Below are 21,894 nucleotides of genomic sequence, written 5' to 3'. Positions count from 1 at the left end.
AACGGGTTCGAGTACATTAGTAAGGATTACTCTATCTAAAATTCTTCTCATCTGTATCTAAACTGTAACTACTGCGTCTATATAAATGAAAGTAAAGACCACACGTTTATTGGTGTGGAGCACAACATTATTCAATTTATACTTGTTCTTTTAAAATTTAATTCAAGCCAGAACTATCTCAACAATAATTTAAAATTTTAAAAATAAACAACAGAATGAATTACCATTTAAATTATTTTTATTATTATTATTATTATTATTTTTTTTTTTTAAAAAAAAAATATATATATATATAGACATTATTATTTTTTTTTTTTTTTTTAAAAAAAAAAATATATATATATATAGACATATATATAGTACTCCATCTCTGCGTGTATGTGGTTCCAACAAAAAACATAATATATGATTAGAAATGAAAAAGAAAATATCAACGCAATGTTCAGTCTCATACTTATTTGATCCTAATGATTTCAAATTAGTAACCAAAGAACTAAAATTCAGATTAATGTTTTAGTGATTTTTGTAATCTATAAAAAATAACAAAAGCAAATATCAAAAATTGAGGAAACAAACATTTTGATAGAGAAACTCAAAAACCCAAAACAAAAACAGATCTAAACCAAAATTAAATCTAAACCTATCCAACCAAAAAACTCAAAAAAAAAAAAAAAAAAAGAGTCACATTTCATACCCAAATCTAAAGAATGGGAAAAATGTATCGGTGTCGGTTCCGATGATTTGATAGTAGTCATTAATTTTATGTTTTAATTTAGGCTGCGTTTGACTGGGTGTAAAATATTTTTAGGTGAAAATATTTTTGAGAAAAGAAAATATTTTCAAGTGTTTGGCTGCATTATGAAAATTGTTTTGAAAAATGTTTTCAAGTGTATGGTTGCATTCTAAAAATGCTATTTTCCAATTTTTTCAGGTGTTTGGTTGCATTCTAATGTTTTCATATTTTTTCAGCCATTTTCTCAGCATCCAAACAAATTTTATTACAGAAAATTTCAAAATATACACTTAACACAACCAAAAATCAAAACAAAAACATTGAGGGAGAGGAAGAAAGAGTGAGATCGGAGGGAGAAAGAGTGACAAATTGAGGGACAGAGAGATAGATCAGGAAAGAGAGAGATCAGAGTGGATGGAGGATGGTGGTGGCCAGATCGGGTGGTTTTGGGGATGGAGTGGAGTGGGCTGGTGGTCGGTGGCAGCTAGATCGGTGACGTTGAGCAAGAGGGGGAACAAGATTGGTGTGTCGAGAACGAGCTGGGTTTTGGGTGGGTCGAGGACTGGATCGGTTTTAGGTGGATTGATCTTGGGTGGTAACAATCTAGATGGCAGCGCTGATGAGCTTCCAGCGAGGACTATGGGTGTGATCTCGCCAATGCTGGGGCGCAATCTCGACGGTGCTTCAGGCAACGCGATCTCGCTGGTGCTGGGGTGCAACGAGACCGGTGCAATCTGGGGTTAGGGCCGATGTTGGGTGTGACGAGACCGGTGCTTCTAGTGCAATCTCCTTGCTATTTCTCTCTCTCTCTCTTCTATTTTCCTAGGGTGGAAATTATTTGAAGGTATAATAAAACCTAAAAATGAATTACGGGTGAGGCAGGGTATTTTACAGTCAACGCGAAAAATGAATTTCGTTTGACCCAATTTTCTGTAGCTACCAAACACAAAGGCTAGTGTAAAATGATTTCTTGAAATCATTTGAAGATAAAACAAACGCAGCCTTAGTTAAACGGTAATTTGAAACAACTTAAATCAAACGGTTGGTTAACTTAACATCCCTAAAACACTATATTTTTTCGCCTTTTAACATTATAACTTATAACTCTTCATTGCGTGTCTAATGGGAGTGGATATATTATGGAATTGTCTTCTGCAATTATGTAATAGAAATGTCATTTTTTTGAAATGAAGTAAATTTGTGTTTGCTTGGAAAAATATCTTTAGCTTTTTGCTTGTCTTAATTTTTTTTTTTTTAAATGAGAAAAAAAAAATTAGTTTTTAGTTTTTATTTTTTATCACATATTTAACATAAAAGCTATCATAAATATATATATATATATATATTGCTAAATACTATACAAATAAGCTACTGAAAACTGCGAGATACCAAACAAACACAAGTCAAAACCATAGTTTTAATAACCAAACAAAGAATTTAAAAAAAAAAAAAAAAAAAAGAGTGGTTTTCTATTCTCTAGCCAATATCCAATCATCATAAATAAATAAATTTTATAAAAAAAAATGGTTTTATTTTTTATATGGATCCAGTTAATGAATATTAAGGACGGACCCAGAATTTCAAACTGGGGGAGCCGGAGATAAGCGAAAAAAAAAAAATTTAAAATACGCATCCATATAGTATTAATAAACTATCAACCAAGAAAAATACCCAAAAATCATTGTTTCTTAATATATTAAAATACAATCATCTACCAACAAAAACAAATGACACAAAACGCTATTGTTTCATAATACAATCAGCTATGAAAAGGAAACTCGACGCTCTTTCAAATCTTCAAAATCATTTATGATTCAAATCTTCAAAATCATCTATGAACTCACAAATGGTTGTTGTTGCTAACTAAAGACAAATACTAGAATCTAGGTAATATGCATGATGCATTTAATTATAAATTTAGTATTTCTCACTTCTATTCAATTTATAAATTTATCTAATTTAGTATTATGAGTTAACAATAGGTGCAAGTGAATCACTGTTATTTTCTTAAATTTGTGTGACAATTTTCTATATTATATAATTTGTTTTTTTCTTTTGTCTTTGGTCTTTGCCTTTATTTATCTTTGTCTTTGTCTTCTCTTTGTCTTTGTCTTGTCTCCATATTTCAGACGCTAACCCAATCCCACTACCAACCCTATAAATTTATTTTGCACTACTAACAAAAACTTTTCTTAACTTTACTTTCCTTTTCTTTCTTTTTTTCTGTCACTTTTCTTTATTATTGCCCAACTACCAGTCAACAAAGAACAAACAGACAAACACTACACTAATCTATTATCTAATCTTTTCAAACTCTACTCTCTCTCTCTCTCTCTCTCTCTCTCTCTCTCTCTCTCTCTCTCTCTCTCTCTCTCTCTCTCTCTCTCCTCTCTCTCTCTCTCTCTCTCTCTCTCTCTCTCTCATACAACTTATACAAAAGAGAGTGTCACAAACACAGAGTCACAGAAAGTCACAAAGCCAAAAAGCCAAAAAAAAACCAAAAAAAAAAAAAAAAACACCACAGGTAGTCAAGGCCGTCAGGCACAGATTCAATTCACAATCACAGAATCACCAACATCAATTCATCAGTAAAAACACAAACACCACTAGTCCACAAGTATAGATTTTTAGATTCTGAGATTCACAAACATTATATTAGGTTTTGAAGGAAATGATAGATTAAATACTTGTGAATTGTGAAGGTTGGAGCAGTGGAGCGACGAAGCTAGGGTGGGCAGTGCAGATCAAGCAACCGGCGGCGATGGCAAGATGGGTCTTCGGTTTGGGTATGCGACAACTGATGGCGGCATGGGTATTGGGTAGCAAGATAGGTCTCTCTCGCATAGGTGTGGGCAGTGGCGTCACGGCATGGGCAGCGACATGATGGGTCTTTCACTTTCTCTGTCTCACTCTCGCCTCTCCCTTTCTTTTCTTTTCTTTATTCTTTTTTTCCTTCGTTTCTAGCTTTTTCGTTTGGTTTTGGAGTCTTTCTGACTACTTGGTTTTTTTTTTTTTCTTTTTTACATTTTTTTTTAAAGTTTTTCATGGGCTCTTGAAAACTGCTAGGCTAGCCGATTAGGATAGGAATGGTTAAGGTGAGGGGGACCCAAACTAAAAACCAAGGGGGGTCGAGCTAAAAACCAAGGGGGGCCCAAGCCTCTTTTTTTTTTCTTTTTTCTTTTTTTTTTGAAAATTTTACATACTAATTTTTTTTTTGTGGGCCCAGAGGGGCTCGGGCCCCTTAGGCCCCACCTAGGTCCATCCTTAATGTATATCCTTAAGACTAAAGACATACATTAACCATCTATTTTTAAAAAATATATATATAAAAAATGAAAAAACTGTTAAAATAATTAATTACTTTTTTCAATTTTTCATAAAGTAGTGGTTTATTAATAGTAAAACCCTTTTTTTTATATTGCCATTAATTTTCTATTTTATTTTGGAATTGAGTCATCTTCCTTATTTTATTGTAAATTATTTTTTATTGGTGTATAAATCTAAAAGCAAATCTTTAGATTCTGTACCATACTTAATGAGTTGAAAAGAATACTTATAAATAAATAAAAACATTTAGATTCTCAAAAAAATAAATAAATAAATAAATAAAAACATTTAGATTCTCAAAAAAATAAATAAATAAATAAATAAAAACATTTAAGCATCTAGCGTATAGGTTAGGTTGTGGACAGTGGACACGAACTTCAAACCAGATTTTTTATTCCATAGAAATACCTTCAAACCAGTTAATTTAGGGTTTGTTTGGTAGAGGTTTGAGTAATGTTATTTGTATTTTTTTGAAATATGTGTGAGTGAAAATACGTATAATATTGTTTAAAAATTAAACACATATTGCTGAAATCCTCTATCAAACAGGCCCTTAAGCATTTGGTGGACAGTGTACTGTACGCTATCTTCAAACCAATCAATTTCATTCTTGTATAAGAAAATATGAAAAGTTAAATATTTAATACTATAAACTTAATTATTTAAATTAAAATATAGAAAAACTCAAAAAGTTAAATAGACCAGGCTAAGGAGGTGTTTGGTTAGTGTTTTCAAACAATAATTTTCAGTTTTTAAACAATATTTCACGCATTTCAATGCACTTTTTTACCCACGCATATTTCTACAAATATTTCAAACAATAATTTTCAGTTTTTAAACACACGTACCAAACAGGCCCTAAGATTCTTGTTCATTCATTTTTGCAATTTCCAACCATCGTTTCATTCAAAACCATAAACCATAAACAGATGTAAACAGCTCAATACATCAAAAATAGTTGTGAACTTTTTTATTTTCTCAGTCATCTTCTGTAGCAGAGGACAACAGTTAGTCACGGTTTGCGTTCGTCCAGTCCAATTTAAATCAACGCAATAGCCATGTTGATCAAACTTATCAAGAGCTTCATCAAGGTATAGATCATAGTCATCACAACTCAGTCATTGCTAGAAAGAGAGGCAAAAAGAGAAATGGATGCTGAAATCAAGAACTTCATAAAGGTATGGATCACAGCCATCACATCTCTTTGTTATTGTTACTACATAGTTGCAAGGATCCCAAGAGGAATGATAAGGCTCCTCTTCCTCCTCCCCATCTTTTACCTCTTTACCATGCTCCCTTGTAACCTCAACTCTTTCCATCTTGGTGCCCCCACTGCCTTCTTCCTTGGTTGGCTTGGCAACTTCAAGCTCTTTCTCTTTGCCTTTGACTAAGGCCCTTTATCACCACCCCTACCAAAACTTCTTCATTTCATATCCATTGCTTGCCTTCCCATTAAACTCAAACAAGACCCACCTCCAAACACCAAAAACAATAAAAACCCATCGCACAAAAGCACCCCAAAATCCCATAATACAACAAAAATGACTAGATCTATGTTGCTGGTTATAAAAGCCTTGTTTCTTGCCATGATAATACGTGCATATGACCATAGGTCAAATTTACATCCATATGTTATTTTAGCTCTTTATTGTTGTCACACCTATCTTGCTGTGGAGATTGTCCTAGCCTTGGCTGCTGCCCCTGTTCAAGCCATTTTTGGGTTTGAGATCGAGCCACAATTCAATGAGCCCTACTTTGCCACCTCACTACAAGACTTTTGGGGCCATAGGTGGAACCTTATGGTTACAAGTATTCTACGACCTACTGTTTACATTCTTATTCATTGTATTTCTGCTAATGTAATTGGGTCACGTTGGGCTGCTCTACCAGCCATTATTTCGACCTTCATAATGTCAGGCCTAGCTCATGAAGTAATATATTTTCACTTCACACGTGTGCATCCCACATGGGAGGTAACATGGTTCTTTGTCCTACATGGCGTGTGCACGGCTATTGAGGTTGTGGTGAAGAAGGCAGTGACTAACAGATGGCAATTACATCGAGCAGTTTCGGGGCCATTGACAATTGTGTTTGTGGCAGTGACCGGTGGTTGGTTGTTTTTTCCACAATTAATAAGAAATAGTGTAGATATAAAGGCCATAGAGGAGTACTCAATTTTAGTTGATTTTGTCAAAGTCAACCTACCATTGCACTTGCCCTTGGGCAAAAGTTAGTGTCCCATTTTACAAAGATGCATACCACACTTTTATGTTGTAACTTCATTTGTCCCTACCCTAGTCCCTGCCAGTCACATTTATTTTTGGTTAGTCAATAGCTTAAGATAAAAAATATTTTTCACAATGGATGAAACTTTGTATAATTTTTTTTTCTTTTTTTTTCTTTTTCTTGAGGAAAAAACTTTGTATAACGAAACAAAATGAAGATGACAATCTTTAAAAAAAAAGTGCTCTTAAATGGTTTACACCTATGTTTATAACTTCATTACTTGATCTTATGTATTTTATTATGTTCTTTTTCTTTATTATTATTATTTATGCTTGGTTAAATCACATATCATAACATTAGTATTGCACTTGATGTAAGTAACTTTTAATTTTATTCATTAAATAACAAAAGTAAAAAAGAAGTAAACAAATATATATAAAGGTTAAAATGTGAAAATATTTTGTGAGATGGAAGAGACTAAAGAGGTATTGCATAAGATACTTCACGTATTCTCAATCTTAACCTATACTCTTTCCGTCTCATTTTTTTTGTCTTCTATTTTATTTTGAGACGTTTCTAAATATTGTCCTGTTTCTAAAAATAAAAGTCATTAATTTACTAACATTCTTATTATATCCCTATTAATTTACTAATTTAATTTTTTGATAAATTTTTTTAAAATAATTTTAAAAAATTATACATTTTTAAAATGTAAATAAAATAATAAATAATACCTCATTAAAAAGTTTAACTTTTCAAACCGTATAAAAAAAGTGAGCAGAATGAAATATCATTTTTAATCATTTATGGCAATTAGGAGGGTGTTTGTAATGGACTTTTAATGCACTAGAATTGACGATGCTGTGGTGAGTGGTCAGATGTCAGAGTAATTAAACAAAAAACAAAAAACAAAAAAGTGGCCACAAGACTCACAGCGTATTAGACAATAAAACATAAATCATTTTCAATCATTTATAGCAAGTAGGAGGAAGTTTGTAATGGGCTTTTATTCTTTTAATGCACTTGACTTGACGATGCTGTGGTGAGTGGTCAGATGTCAGAGCAATTAAAAAAAACAAAAACAAAAACAAAAAAGTGGTCACAAGACTCACAGCGTATTAGACAATAAAGTGGCTATCTTTTTGGCTTCTCCAACCTTCTACTCCTATTTAATTGTGTGATAGTGGAGATGTCAATTTTTTCTTGAACCGTTTAACCCGTTCTTTTCTGCTTTGTTCTGCGTGAAATTTTTTTCACCCCGTAAATGTGATGAGGTGAAAATGGGGCAAAATTTTAATTATGCATTATGGATAAAGCGAGGATGAATTTAGATTTTTTAGATCTATTTCGTCCCGCATTTTTTCATTTTTGTTTCGTCCTGCATTGCTAAGGACTATAATTATAAATTTTTTATACCCTAGAACCCTATTATTTAAACAAACATATCAATATTAACTTATTTTATTCTACCTAATGTAGTTCTCCGCCTTTATTTTGTTATGTGTTATATTATGAGATTTTTTTTTTTTTTTTTTAAGATTGTCTTGTTAAACACTTTAATATATTATTTCTAAAAATTGATTTGATTTGATGGGATAAATTTAGTTGTAATTTCAAGTATATTTTTATCAATGAAATAGATTTTATTAAAAAAAATTGTACTAGTTGTAGGGTCAATTAACAAAAAGTAGATTTTTGCGGGGTGGGGCGAGGCTTCGTGGGGCCCCAAGGACCGGGGATGAGGTGAGAAAGTTTTCCCTGTCATGCGGGGCGGGGCGAGAATGAGGCAAGAAAAAAACAATGCGGGGTGGGGACGAAGACCCCATTCTTCGGCCCCGCCCCACTCCATTGCCATCCTTATGTGATAGGTAATTGTGAGGTGCTTCCGACATTACGATATTCCATTCTCTTGTATTTGTAGCGAAACACGCAATAAATTTAATTAGTAAAATTCACCATAAATAAAAATAAGAATAAGAAACACTATATTATCGTGCTCCGAAAACATTAAATAATTTTCACTTGTGTAACTTCATTACTTGATTTTATAATTTTTTTTCTTTATTATATTTTGTAATTTGGGATGTTAAAAATAATGAATAAATGTATTGTATTTCTCAAATAATAAAATATATACGAGTGCCTTTATACAGGAGGTAAAGTATGTAATACAAGTATATATGTTATACAAGTAAATAAGGTGGGCCTGATATTTTTTTGTTCCTTTGGGGACGTCTGATAAAATTGGAACGATACAAAGAAGGTGGGCCTAAAGCCCACAACCTATTACATGTTAACAACCCCCCCTCAAACTCAAGGTGGGTGTGAGACCAACTTGAGGTTGTCAACCAAAGCACGAAGACGTCCCTTAAGATGTGACTTTGTGAAGATATCGGTAAATTGATCTTTAGAGGAGACTGAGAACAACTCAAGAGCACCATAGACAAGATGATAATGGATAAAATGACAATTGATCTCAATGTGTTAGTTCGTTCATGGAAGACATTGTTGTGAGTAATATGAATAGCACTCTGGTTATCACAATAAAGAGAATGTAAGTTGGTGAAGATATCTGCAAGTTGATCTTTAGAGGAGATTAAGAAAAGTTTAAGAGCACCATGGACAAGATGATAACGAAAAAAATGACAATTGGTCTCGATGTGTTTAGGTCGTTCATCAAAGAAATCATTGTGAGTAATATGAATGGCACTCTGGTTGTCACAATAAAGAGGAGTAACAGAGGATGTGGACACACCTAAGTCCTTAAGAAGCTATAATAGCCAAAAGAGCTCAAATGTGGTATCAGTAAGGGCACGATATTCTGCTTCAATACTAGAGCGAGCTACAAGAGTTTGTTTCTTATTTCACCAAGAAATCAAAAAAGAACCAAGAAGAAAGAAATAGCCAATGGTGGACCTACAATCAGCGGGATCTCCTGCCCAATTAGCATCAAAGAATGGACAGAGAATAAGAAGAGACTAAGTAGAGTAGAAAAGGCCATGGAAGAAAGTGTCCTTTAGGTATCGAAAAATGCACAGAACAACAGCATAGTGAGTCGATCGTGGAGTAAACAGATACTAGCTCACCTAGTGAACAACATAGGAAATGTCTAGACAGGTGATAGTGAGATAAACTAGATTGCCAACTAGGCATCTGTAAAGAGAGGGATTAGACAATGGTTTCCCCCTTGAGGGAGTCAGATGCGCATTAAGTTCAACTGGAGTGTCAACAGTCTTGCTATCAATGAATCCAACTCGAGACAAAAGTTCAGAAGTATACTTTGCTTGAATAATATAAAGTCCATCTATAGAATGAGTAATTTCAAGACGCTGCCAATTAAGCATCTGTAAAGAGAGGGATTAGACAATGGTTTCCCCCTTGAGGGAGTCAAATGCGCATTAAGTTCAACCGGAGTGTCAACAGTCTTGATATCAATGAATCTAACTCGAGACAAAAGTTTAGAAGTATACTTGGCTTGAGTAATATAAAGTCCATCTATAGAATGAGTAATTTCAAGACCAAGAAGTAACTAAAATGTCCAAGATCTTTCATCTCAAACTGTTGACTAAGAAAATCCTTGAGTTCTTGAATGTCACTGAGGTCATCAGCAGTTATGATCATATCACCTACATATAAGAAAAGTAAAATAGTGTATTTGTTAGTACGACGAAGAAATAAGGCAGAACCATAATAACTGGCAATGTAACCCAAGCGAGAGATGGTAGAGCTGAACTTGGAAAACGAAACTTATGGAGCTTGTTTAAGGCCATAAAGTGCACGTCGAAGGTGACAAACCTTGTTCGGCTCAATAGAGAGACTAGGAGGAGGTTGCATATAAACTTCTTCACTTAAATTCCCATTAAGGAATGTATTTTTGACATTCAAAAAATGCCTCATTTACTGGCAGCGGCAACAGCTAAAAGGGCACGAACAGATAAGGTTCAAGCAACTAAAGCAAAGGTCTCTACATAATTAATCACATACTCTTGTGTAAAACTTTTTGCAACAAGACAAGTTTTATATCACTCAATGGACCCATCAGAGCGAGTCTTAATCTTGTTTATCCACTTACAACCAACCAAAGATTTCCCAAGGAGAAGAGTCAGCAAATCCCAAGTATGGTTTTTAGATAATGTATTTAGTTCTTCTTTCATTGCAATCTGCCATAAAGGGTCAGTGGAGGCCTTACGATAAGTATGAGGCTCGTACAATGTAGTAAGGGCAGTGTAACAATGATAGTCAAGTAAATGTGCAAGAATGGATCTTACCCGAGTTGAGTGACGAGGTGGAATGTCTTGTGCAAGATCTTCAGGTGGAGCAGGAGCAGGGAACCCAAGCTCAGGGTTAGGTGGCTCGTCTTCGACTTGTTCATCTTCCACCTGTTCATTAGAAGGTGATCTAAGAAAGGCATAAAAAATATCTGCTAGTTGGACAGAGAAGTCTATAGGAGGACCAGGAGCAACTATAAAAGGAATATGTGACTCACTTGGAAAAAGATCTAAGACAAAGGAGGTAGATAGGGAGGCACGGAAGTGAGAGAACTCAACAAATGAGCGATGTTCCTAAAAGACAACATTGCAAGAGATACGAAGACAATGAGAGATAGGATCATAATACCGATAACTCTTTTGAGTTTCGCCATAGCCAAGAAAACAATAAAGTCTAGACCGAAGCTCAAGTTTGTTATGCTCATGCAGCTGAAGAAGAACGAAACAGGCAGAACCAAAGGAGCGAAGGTGGTGATAGTATGGAGGTGACCCAAAAAGGTGCTCATATGGAGTTTGATTTTGAATGACAAGATTGAGATTACAATTAATAGCATGAACAACATGAAGATCAGCTTCTCCCCAAAAAGGAGCAAGAACTTTGGCAGAGAAAAGGAGAGCACGAACAGTATTAAGAATATGACGAAGTTTTCGTTCAGCTCTACCATTTTGCTGAAAGGTACCTGGACAAGTTAATTGATAAATAGTGCCAAAGGAATGCAAAATAGTTTGGAAAGCATATTGAGTGTATTCAAGAGCATTATCAGATTGAAAAATTTTGATTCGTTTGGAAAATTAAGTTTCAACCATTTTTGCAAAATTAGAATATACTTATAATAATTCAGAACGATGTTTCATATGAAAAATCCAACTATAGCGGGAATAATCATCAACAAAGACAACAAAATATTGAGATCCACTAATATTAGAGACAGAGGTAGGCAAAGCTGGTTTATTCACTAGTATTGAAAGGCAAAACTGGTTGTTTTCCTAACTAACACGAAACACAATCAAAAATTTCTATGGATACTAAACCTAACAAACCTCTAGAAGCCAAGTGTTGTACTTGAGAGGAAGATGTCTGACTAGAAAAAACTGTAGTAGTTGTAGCAGGAACAGAAATCTGAGCAACAAGTGGAAGACGAAGGTTGTTCACGGGAAACATACGCCCAACTCTGGGACCAATCCCAAGCTCCTGTCCCATCCTTAGATCCTACACAATACACCTGGAATAATCAAAAGTAATGCGATAACCCAACTCAGCTAATTGTCTCATAGAAAATAAATTGCAAGAAAGGTTAGGAACATTAAAGACCCAAAGAATTGAGAGGTTGGAGGTTAAGATAGAACCTATATTATGACCAAACATTGTGGAACCATTAGCTATGCGTATATTAAAAAGGTGTGGTGCAGGTTTAAGTTGAGAAAATAAGGATGAGTGAAGTTTCATGTGATTGCAACAAGCAAAATCCATAAGCCAAGAGGAAGGAGACATACCAGATGAAATTGAGAGAGAAGAGGAATAAAATGCATTACCAATCATACGAATGGTATTAGCGAGATGTTTTGTAGGTCAACTGTGGAAATGGTGATAGTTGATCCAGAATACTTAGACTTCGCGGAGACGGGAGCCATTGGTTGGATACTCTTAGTGTTACCAATAGTAGCAACAGAAATGGAAATAGCCGATTTGTTGTGTTTATAGCAACTCTCATTATTAAAACCAAAACGTTTGCAAAAATTGCAAAAACGTTTGTTGGATTGTCAACAACGATTTTTGCAATAAAAAGAAGACTTGTCCTTATTCTTCATTTAGAAGCAAAATATGCAAAAATGGACTGCAAAAATGAAATATACACGAAAAACTGGGTAAAGAGCACCTGGACTGCAAAAAGTCAACTCTCAGTCAAAGTTGACGGTCAACACTTAGTCAAAGTCAACTGGTGCTGACGTAGGGTGCTGACTTAAGCAAAGATGATGTCAGCAAGTGACATGGCAGTTGATGTTAGCTAGGGCTAACGTGGCAAGGTGACGTCATAGCAGCAGTGGAGGCGCATGAGGCGTGTGGAGCGCGTAGATGAAGATGCAAAAACTTTAGGCGGCACGTGGGGCTTCCGTTGACGTTGATTCTTTGCCGATGAGGTAGATCAGAGAAAGACTATTCTGATGGTGGTGACGGCGTCAAGATTGGAACAACACTTAAGGCGCATGGAAGATCTTCGTCGAAACTTTGAGCGGCACGTGAACGATCAAATGGGGATGATTCTGGTGGCGTTGAGTAGATCGATTTAAGATCTACAGAATGATATATCTAGTGTCATAATCGAAGATCACAATGGATAGACCTGAGAAGGCAGTGGTCTTTGGTAGTGGAGAGAGTGCTTGTGATGGTGGAGACTCAACCTTGAGGACATCTAACAACAGCGGAGCAGTCTGGAGAGGACGCATAAAGCTTACTAACCGAAGAAGTTGAGGCAGCGGAGAATACTAATAAAGACAAGACTGCAAGACACAAAAAAAGGCTAGAGCAATGGCTCTGATACCATGTTAGAAATATTGAATGAATGTATTGTATTTCTCAAATAATAAAATATACATGAGTAGCTTTATATAGGAGACAAAGTATATAATACAAGTATGTGTGTTATACAAGTAAACAACGTGGGCCTAAAGCCCATAGCCTATTACACACTAACATGGGAAAAAAAATGAAATACTTAACTTCTTCTCTCATCAAATTCATCTCCCTCACCCTTACTCTCACTTTCACTTAGGTCAAGATCAAGTTGCAAACAGCAACTCTAGCAGCAACAGGTTTGTTCTCTCTATCTCGTGATTTCTGGGATTAACTTTGAGAGGAAAATACATAGCAATTTAGGGTCAACATTGGAAAGACAATAGTCTTGGGAGAAGAACCGCATGTGCCACAAAATACACCTATTGCTCTTGGAGTTAATGGAACCAAAGTCACTGATCCAACTAAAACCTTTGTTCTTGGATAGGAAGAAAGTATGGTATAGTATAGGGTCAATTAAGAAACACCAATGGGCTTGAAAGAGGACACTTATGCCCCTCTTTTGAATTTTTTTAGTAACTGAAAGAGACCAATAATTTGTCATTTGGTAGCTATGGAGATGATACTACTAACAAGAGAGAGAGAGGGAAACTTTTAGGATTTTAGAACCATTTATGAGATGAATCAAATTGTGTGTAGATTTTATTTTTATTTTTAGTTTTTAAAATATGAAGTGGCAGTATAATTGGTAATTGATGTCGTATGGAAAATATTTTTTTACTATTCCATTTGATACATCAATTTTTTCCATTCAAAAAATAACGACAATGACTAAATTAACATAATATTAAAAATGTTAGGGACCAAATTGACACAATTAAAATGTTAAAAACCAAATTGACATTTAGTGTAAAGGATAGAGACCAAATTTGTAATTTACCCTTTTTATATTGTTGTTAATTTTCTATTTTATTTTGAAATTGAGCCATCTACCCCATTTTACTGTAAAAAAATATTTGTTTTATTGGTGCATAAATCTAAAAGCAAATATATACTGTACCATACTTAATGAGCTAAAAAGAATATTTAAAAAAATAAAAAATAAAAACATTTAAGCATCTAGTGTAATGGTATAGGACCATAGGTTGTGGACATTTTTACAACAATATTGAGTACTTTCGGAGTATCATAAATGCGTAGTTTTTCCTCTCACATAATTATGAGTTCTACTAACTAAATTTATGGTGAGACCTATAATTTATGTAAGAAGAAGGAGTATGCATTTATGATACTCCCAAAGTATTTAATAATTTTCTCATTTAAACAACGTTACCAAACAAATAAGCATTTATTGGACAATGGGTAATTGGGTGGACACGATCTTCAAACCAATTAATTTCATTTTTGTAAAAGAAAATATAAAAAGGCCATTTTTTAAACTATTAATTTAATTATTTAAATTAAAATATAGAAAAACTCAAAAAAGTTAAATACTAGAACTATCGATTATTGCGCTTAATTATTTATTAAGCTCATTATTGCGCTTATTACCAGTACTATCGATTCATTCCAAAGTCAAAACCATAAACCGTACAACCAGTGCAAACAGCTTAATACATCAAAAATAGTTTTGAACTTTTAGGCTGCGTTTGTTTTGGGTGAAAACCATTTTCAAAAATGCTTTTCTGTAATTTCGGGTGTTTAGTTGCGCATGGAAAATCAATTTTCTGGAAATCCTTTTCAGTTGACCATGAGTCAAGGGTGAAAAGGATTTCCGTTTTTATTTTCACTTCAAATAACCATTTCCGGAAAACAGAGAAGAGAGCACGAAGAGAGAGACCCAGCGAGTCAGAGAGAGAGAGAGCACGAACCGCCACTCCAAGCCTAGAGCCCATCGTTGGCAACCTTCAACCCACAAACCCACCAGTCGCACCGCGCCGGCGAGACCAAGCGAGTCGCACCATACCGCACCGATCGAACCCAGTGGCTTGACCGTAACGACCTGACCGGATTTGATGATTTTTTTTTCTTTGGTTTTGTTTCTTTTGTGGCTTTTGATTGCTGGAGTTTGCTGCCGTGGGTTGAAATGGAGTTTCGGTGGTGAGTGGTGTTGGGATTTGGCTGTGATTTTGAAATTTTTTTGTAATAAAATTTGTTTGGATGCTGAGAAAATAGGTGAGAAAATGTGAAAAATGTGTAGGAAAATATCATTTTCAAAATAGAACCAAACACATGAAAATATTTTCTACAACAATTTTTATAATGCAACCAAACACTTGAAAATCTTTTCATTTCCGGAAAATAGCCTATTTTTCGGAAAAATATTTTACGGCAACCAAACACAACCTTAATTTTCTCATTTCTCTTCTGTGTCAGAGGATTGGACAATATTCAGTCACGGTTTACGTTCGTCCAGTCCAATTCAAATCAATGCAGTCGCCATGTTGACCAAACTTACCATAAAATAAAGGAGAGAAGACAAGAATTGGATGTTGAAATCAAGAGCTTCATCAAGGTATCATAGTCATCGTCATTGCTAGAGTGAGAGGCAAAAAGAGAAATGGATGCTGAAATCAAGAACTTCATAAAGGTATCGATCACAGCCATCACATCTCTTTGTTATTGTTACTATATAGTTGCAAGGATCCCAAAAGGAATGATGAGGCTCCTCTCCCTCTTCCCCATCTTTTACCTCTTCACCATGCTCCCTTGTAACCTCAACTTTGTCCATCTTGGTGGCTCCACCGCCTTCTTCCTTGGTTGGCTTGGAAACTTCAAACTCCTCCTCTTTGCTTTTGACCAAGGCCCTTTATCACCACCCTTGCCAAAACTTCTTCATTTCATATCCATTGCTTGCCTTCCCATTAAACTCAAACAAGACCCACCTCCAAACACCAAAAACAATAAAAAAACCATTTCACAAAAACACCCAAAATCCCATAATCCTACAAAAGTGTCTAGATCTATGTTGTTGGTTATAAAAGCTTTGTTTCTTGCCATGATAATACGTGCTTATGACCATAGACCAAATCTACATCCATATGTTATTTTAGTTCTTTATTGTTGCCACACTTACCTTGTTGGAGAAATTATTCTAGCCTTGGCTGCTACCCCAGTTCGAGCCATTTTTGGGTTTGAGATCGAGCCACAGTTCAATGAGCCCTATCTTGCTACCTCACTACAAGACTTTTGGGGCCATAGGTGGAACCTTATGGTTACAAGTATTCTACGACCTACCATTTACATTCCCATCCATCGTATTTCTGCTAATGTAATTGGGTCACGTTGGGCTGCTCTACCAGCCATAATTTGACCTTCATAGTGTCTAGCCTAGCTCATGAAGTAATATACTTTTGCTTCACACGTGTGTATCCCACGTGGGAGGTAACATGGTTCTTTGTCTTACATAGCTTGTGCACGGCTATTGAGGTAGTGGTGAAGAAGGCAACGACCAACAAATGGCAATTACATCGAGCAATTTCGGGGCCATTGACAGTTGGGTTTGTGGCGGTGACCGGTTTTTGGTTGTTCTTTCCACAATTAATAAGAAATGGTGTGGTTGAGAAGGCAATAAAAGAGTACTCAATTTTAGCTAATTTTGTGAAAGTCAACTTACCATTGCAATTGCCCTTACAAAAAAGTTAGTGTCTTAGGACCCGTTTGTTAAGAGATTTCTAGTAATGTTGTTTGTATTTTTTGGAAATACGTATGAGTGAAAAAGTATGTGAAAATACATGTAATGTTATTTAAACACTAAAAACTGTTTTTTAAACAACAGTAACAAACGGGCCCTTATTTTTCAAAGATGCATACCACACTTTTATGTTGTAACTTCATTTGTCCCTACCTTAGTCCTTGCAGAAGTCATATTTATTTGTTGGTTTAGTCAATAGCTTAAGATGAAAACTATTTTTCACAATGGATGAAGCTTTGGTATAATGAAACAAAATAAAGATGACAATCTTTAAAAATGCTTTTAAATGGTTCACACTTGTGTTTATAACTTCATTACTTGATGTTATGTATTTTATGAACAAAGTTTTTTTTTAAATTGGGAGAGAAATTCTTCAAATATGTATTCCAATGATCAAGGTGACCTTCCAAGAGGCTCTCGTGATAGGGACGAACATCGTGAACATACAAGAAGGAAGGAAACCCAAAAATATCTAAATGAAAGTTATTACCACCACATTAAATGCACTGCAGCTATTTTTCTGACTACATTTATGTAGAGAAGACCCTTGAACAGTACTGCCTTGGCTACCACAACTCACAAAGAGTCAGAAGGGGTGTTTGATGGGACAAGTACTCGAGTAAGGGCGCAAATAATCAACAAGTATAGGGTCGAGATGGTCCAAAAGGAGATATATAATGCAAGAGACCCTTCATGAGAAGGGGATCGGAAAAATAGGGAAAGACTACTGTAACGATCAAAGTTATACCTGTAAGCAGTTTAATTGATTTATATAAAAATCTACTTCCTAGAACAGGGAAATTCAGTCTGTTCTACATTCCTTGTCCTCGCTTGATTATTTCCTGAATCCATAATAGTCGTTATCAAATTCATTAGGATCTAGTTCTTTGATTCACTCTCTACAAATTTGTTGTACTGGGCTCTTTGGGCCAACGTCCCCTACCTTTTAGGCTTGGGCTGCAAAACGTGTCTCTACAAATATAAAAATAAGAAACACCATGTTATTATGCTCCAAAAACATTAATGACATGTTTAGTAACGTAACTCAAACAACAGTTTTTAATGTATTATGGTATATATTTTCACAATACTTAAATAACGTTACTAAAAATCTCTTACCAAACGGACCTAAACAATTCTCAGTTGTCTATCTTTATTACTTGACTTTATGATTATTTTACTTTATTATATTATTTTTCTTGATTAAATCACGTATTATTTACCCTTTTTCTTGAATAATCTCCTACATATTAGGGGGGGGGGGGGGGGTGGGGGGGGGGGGGGAAACTATGTACAGACACTAATAAAAACATACAGAATCACAATAAATTTCTGCTTTATTAGCAAATAAATTATTGATAAATATATTTACGCAATGAAATGAAAAGTCAAACCATATTTGTTCCTAGAAAAAGCAGCATAATATTATGTTAAACGTTCCTGACTTCGAAAAAGCAGCATATTATGTTTAACGTGGCACCCATTGTGCAATATATCATACATCAATGCCAACTGTCATTTTGCCTGCCTGTGCTCTCTTCTGCGAGAAAATACAAAATGTATTTGGTGTATATTTTCTTCCTTTTACATAAAAGCAAACCTTATATGTGTCGAGTTTACCATCATTTAAAATGAAGAATACATGCACCAAATGTATGGTATACATCTTCTTCTTTTACACATTATATACCATGTATAACCTCACATCTTTGTGGTGCAATGTTATCAAAGAATATTGTCTATAATAAAAAATATATATATTAATAGTGAAAAATGCTATTGTCCGAATTGAATATTTGAAAATGAATAGTGTGGTTTGATTTACAAATATTTTTGTTTAGCACTAGGTTCTTATAACATGTCATTGTACCCCAAAAATGGCAACAAAGCAAATCAAATAGCGAAAAGACTTCTCCTAAAAAAAAATAGCGAAAAGACTAAGAGTAATGTTAAAATCACAAATTATTTTAATTCTGATAATTACAAATTACTATCCTATTTTTTGGTTTTAGTTTTAAAGGTAGTTGCTAAATCCTGAATTTAAGCTTCTTTTTTTTTTCTTTTTTTAACTTCTGTAATGAATGTGTAGTAAGTGGCTAATTTTTAAGATTAAAAACTAAATTTTAAGATTAGTAATAAGTTATTAACTCCCATAAATAAATCAAAAGGATTAAAGAGATTTAGAAGTGCATAATTTTAAGGGATATGGATAATGTGAGAGAAAGAAAGAGTGGAGGTTATATTATACTTGACTAACTTGAGAGTGAGAGAGAGATCCTCTCAAAACCACTGCCGAGATCTAGGATCTCCTTTTAATTTCTCAAATCTAGAAATTTCTAGTAGGAGTTCTAGTTCTAAGATCTTGAGAAAATGGCATCGTTCAAGTAGAGAGTTGCACACAATCTCAATGTAAGAAATTCTGTAGAAGTGGATTTAATTAGGGGGAAAAAAAAACAGAAGTTAAGTACAATTGTTTTTTTCTTTTTTTTTCTAAGTACTTCTTCGGCAGCTTGACAAATGAAAATGGAGGTCTTCTCCGGAGAAATACAAATGGGTTTTTAATTTTACCCAACTGGGTTTGTAAATCTGGGTTTTTATTATAGTTTATACAATTTTCTAAAACCAATATGGGTCTCTGGAGAAATACATCTAGGTTTGTAAAATCCACACGGGTCATCGGAGAAACACAAATAGCCTTTTCAATTGAGAAATGCTTTTATCAAAAAAAAAAAAATTTGAGAAATGCTTGTATTCCTATATATATATTTTTTTTAGAAATACTATATTTACAGTATTTTCATAATAAATCTTACGTGATAGGTTGTTACGGGTTGTTATTCATGGACAAAAAAATAATTTCAGTAATAAGTTCAAATTAAAGCCAATAATAACTAACCGCCTATGATTTGTTGTGAAAATGTTTTGGACGTAACATTTTTCTTTTTAATTGTAGGGTTTTACTTTTTTTTATATTTATAATCAAGTTTGTTAAATCTGAGGTATGGTTCTCGTTTGGCTGTGTTCAAGCGTACTCTGGCAGTGAAGGTGGAGAGAAAGATGAAATGTTTTAGATCGAGTTGGGTTTTTTTTTTCTTAGTTTGTGTCTTTTAAGTTTTTTTTTATTATTATTATTATAAACAAGTTTTTAATAAAATCTGATGTGTGAATTCAGTTTTTTAATAACTAGTGTGGACCATGTCACAAGTTTTTAATAAAATCTGATGCGTAAATTCAGTTTTTTAATAACTAATGTGGACCATGTCAGTTTGTCAAAAATTTATAAAATAATTTGTGTCTCCAACATTCTTGAAAGACTGAACTAATTGCTTAATAGAAATAAGCTATAAAATATGTTCCCATTCTACACTGTTCCAACTTACACAACATGATTGAATCAAGTCAGATTAGACCTCTTTTTTAATTTGGTTTTTTTTTTAAAAGTATTCTCAAGCCAATCAAATTAATTAGATGTTATGTATCTTTATTATAAAATATATATATATGTTTTTTTTTTAAAAGTATTCTCAAGCCAATCAAATTAATTAGATGTTATGTATCTTTATTATAAAATATATATATATATATAATAAAATAATAATAATAATAATAATAAAATAAAAACCTTCAATTATATATTTCTCAACTTTAGCAAGGGCATCTTAGGCTAAAATTTGACAAATATCGTGAATGAAAATGGGGAAAATTAATGAGGAAAGCTCACAAGCAAGAAGGAGATACAAACTAACCTAGAAACTCTGCAACTATAATTGATCTTAATCATAACCAACACAGCAAACAAACCCAGCATCTTTCTTAGGCTGCATCAAGCTATTATGGGAACTAGATCACTTCTAGTCTGAATTAAGAATTTAAGATCTCAACAACCTCAAAGAAATGTTACGTAATTTGCCTAAAATAATGAGCCCTACCACGGGTCCACGCCTCTTCGCTACAAGCCCCTTAGTTTTAGGGCCATGGGTGGAACCTCGTTTCCGCCACAAGTATTCTCTGCTTTACCATGTATGTCATATATCTTTTTACATATGTAATTGGGCAATAATGCCAGATTGGGCCAAGACCGTTAGGGAGTACTTTATTTTGGTAGAAACCATCAAATATAATTTTCTATTAAATGTGAATTTTGAAATTTTAATTATTGAATTATATGTTCTTTATATTCTTGACACACATATAAAATTTTATTCAAATTGGATGTCATGGAGTATTAGTTAATCATAAACTTTTTTTTTTGGCGTAATTTTAAACCACAAAAATTTAAAATTTAAACATTTGATTAATAAAAACATTCAATCTAATAGTTATATTTTCAAAATTCACATTCAATAAAAAGATAAAAGGAATTGAAAGGTTTTTCTCCAAACTAGAGTATTAGTTAATCATAAACTTTTTTTTTTTGGCGTAATTTTAGACCACAAAAATTTAAAATTTAAACATTTGATTAATAAAAACATTCAATCTAATAGTTATATTTTCTGATGATTCTGGAAGATCAGTGGGTTGGAAATCTTCAGTACTTCGACAATTTTGAGAACTGGGTCCTGTAAAACCAAAACCAATCAGAGTGAAGACCGGTGGAGGCCGGCCTATAACCCTCCGATGATGAAGTTAGAAGGCTGGAATAGAGAGGAAAAATATCTAAGTGTTTTCTTCCTTCTCTAAGTGAAATAAAAATGTCCCCCGAACTTACCTTTACGCAGGATCACGTTTATATAGTGTGTGGAACGGTTATTGGCTTTGATAACCGTTCCTATTGTCAAGGAGTTCACCAAAATCGGAGGTAACTTCCATAACTTCCTTTAGCGTCATTTCATCTGAACCGATGCCCCTTTACGAACAATGGAGGTTTCGATTCTTTTTGGTTAAGGATGCTTGGCTCGTCTATCCCTAATTAAGGGTGGACGAGCCATGGCATGGCCATGCTTTCCTCGTCCGTCATTTGTGATGGACGAGACCTCCCTCGTCCGCCCCAAAGGAATGACGGACGAGACCTTCCTCGTCCGTCCCAAAGGAGGGACGAGGCAACTTGGCTATGCTCATTTTTCTTATTTTTCTTCTCTTTCTGTAGACGAGCCACATGGACAATTTAAGGTGGTACAATTTTGTAGCATCATCA

General features: G+C 34.2%; 2 protein-coding genes and 1 pseudogene across 2 annotated transcripts; 2 read left to right on the top strand and 1 right to left on the bottom strand.

Moving 5' to 3' along the window:
* The first annotated feature begins 4,644 nt into the window (after positions 1 to 4,644).
* LOC112014140 (long-chain-alcohol O-fatty-acyltransferase) lies at positions 4,645 to 6,486 on the top strand. Its single transcript, XM_024046522.2, is given in 1 exon segment — positions 4,645 to 6,486. A coding segment is annotated over 1 exon segment (1,086 nt). The 5' UTR covers positions 4,645 to 5,208; the 3' UTR covers positions 6,295 to 6,486.
* Positions 6,487 to 10,308: 3,822 nt separating this feature from the next.
* On the bottom strand, positions 10,309 to 11,755 carry LOC136064887 (uncharacterized). The gene is made up of 3 exons (XM_065767300.1): positions 11,596 to 11,755; positions 10,996 to 11,234; positions 10,309 to 10,848 (listed from the first exon to the last, which is right to left on the bottom strand). Exons 1-3 carry the CDS (start codon positions 11,753 to 11,755, stop codon positions 10,309 to 10,311), a joined length of 939 nt encoding a protein of 312 aa, XP_065623372.1.
* Positions 11,756 to 15,626: 3,871 nt separating this feature from the next.
* Positions 15,627 to 16,711, top strand: LOC112014141 (long-chain-alcohol O-fatty-acyltransferase-like; annotated as a pseudogene).
* Positions 16,712 to 21,894: the final 5,183 nt, after the last annotated feature.

This window comes from Quercus suber, unplaced genomic scaffold (genome assembly GCF_002906115.3).
Source record: "Quercus suber isolate HL8 unplaced genomic scaffold, Cork oak 2.0 scaffold_791, whole genome shotgun sequence".
Lineage (NCBI taxonomy): Eukaryota > Viridiplantae > Streptophyta > Magnoliopsida > Fagales > Fagaceae > Quercus > Quercus suber.
This window is presented reverse-complemented; position numbering and strand designations above follow the sequence as displayed.

Bases quoted from the DNA above. Each gene is read 5' to 3' on its own strand.
- LOC136064887 (XM_065767300.1), bottom strand. From the start codon at position 11,755: ATGGGACAGGAGCTTGGGATTGGTCCCAGAGTTGGGCGTATGTTTCCC. The intron at 11,235-11,595 runs GTTTGTTAGGTT...TAACTTGTCCAG, and splicing joins ACAACACTTGGCTTCTAGAG to GTACCTTTCAGCAAAATGGT. The intron at 10,849-10,995 runs GTTCTTCTTCAG...GTTGTCTTTTAG, and splicing joins CCTTTGGTTCTGCCTGTTTC to GAACATCGCTCATTTGTTGA.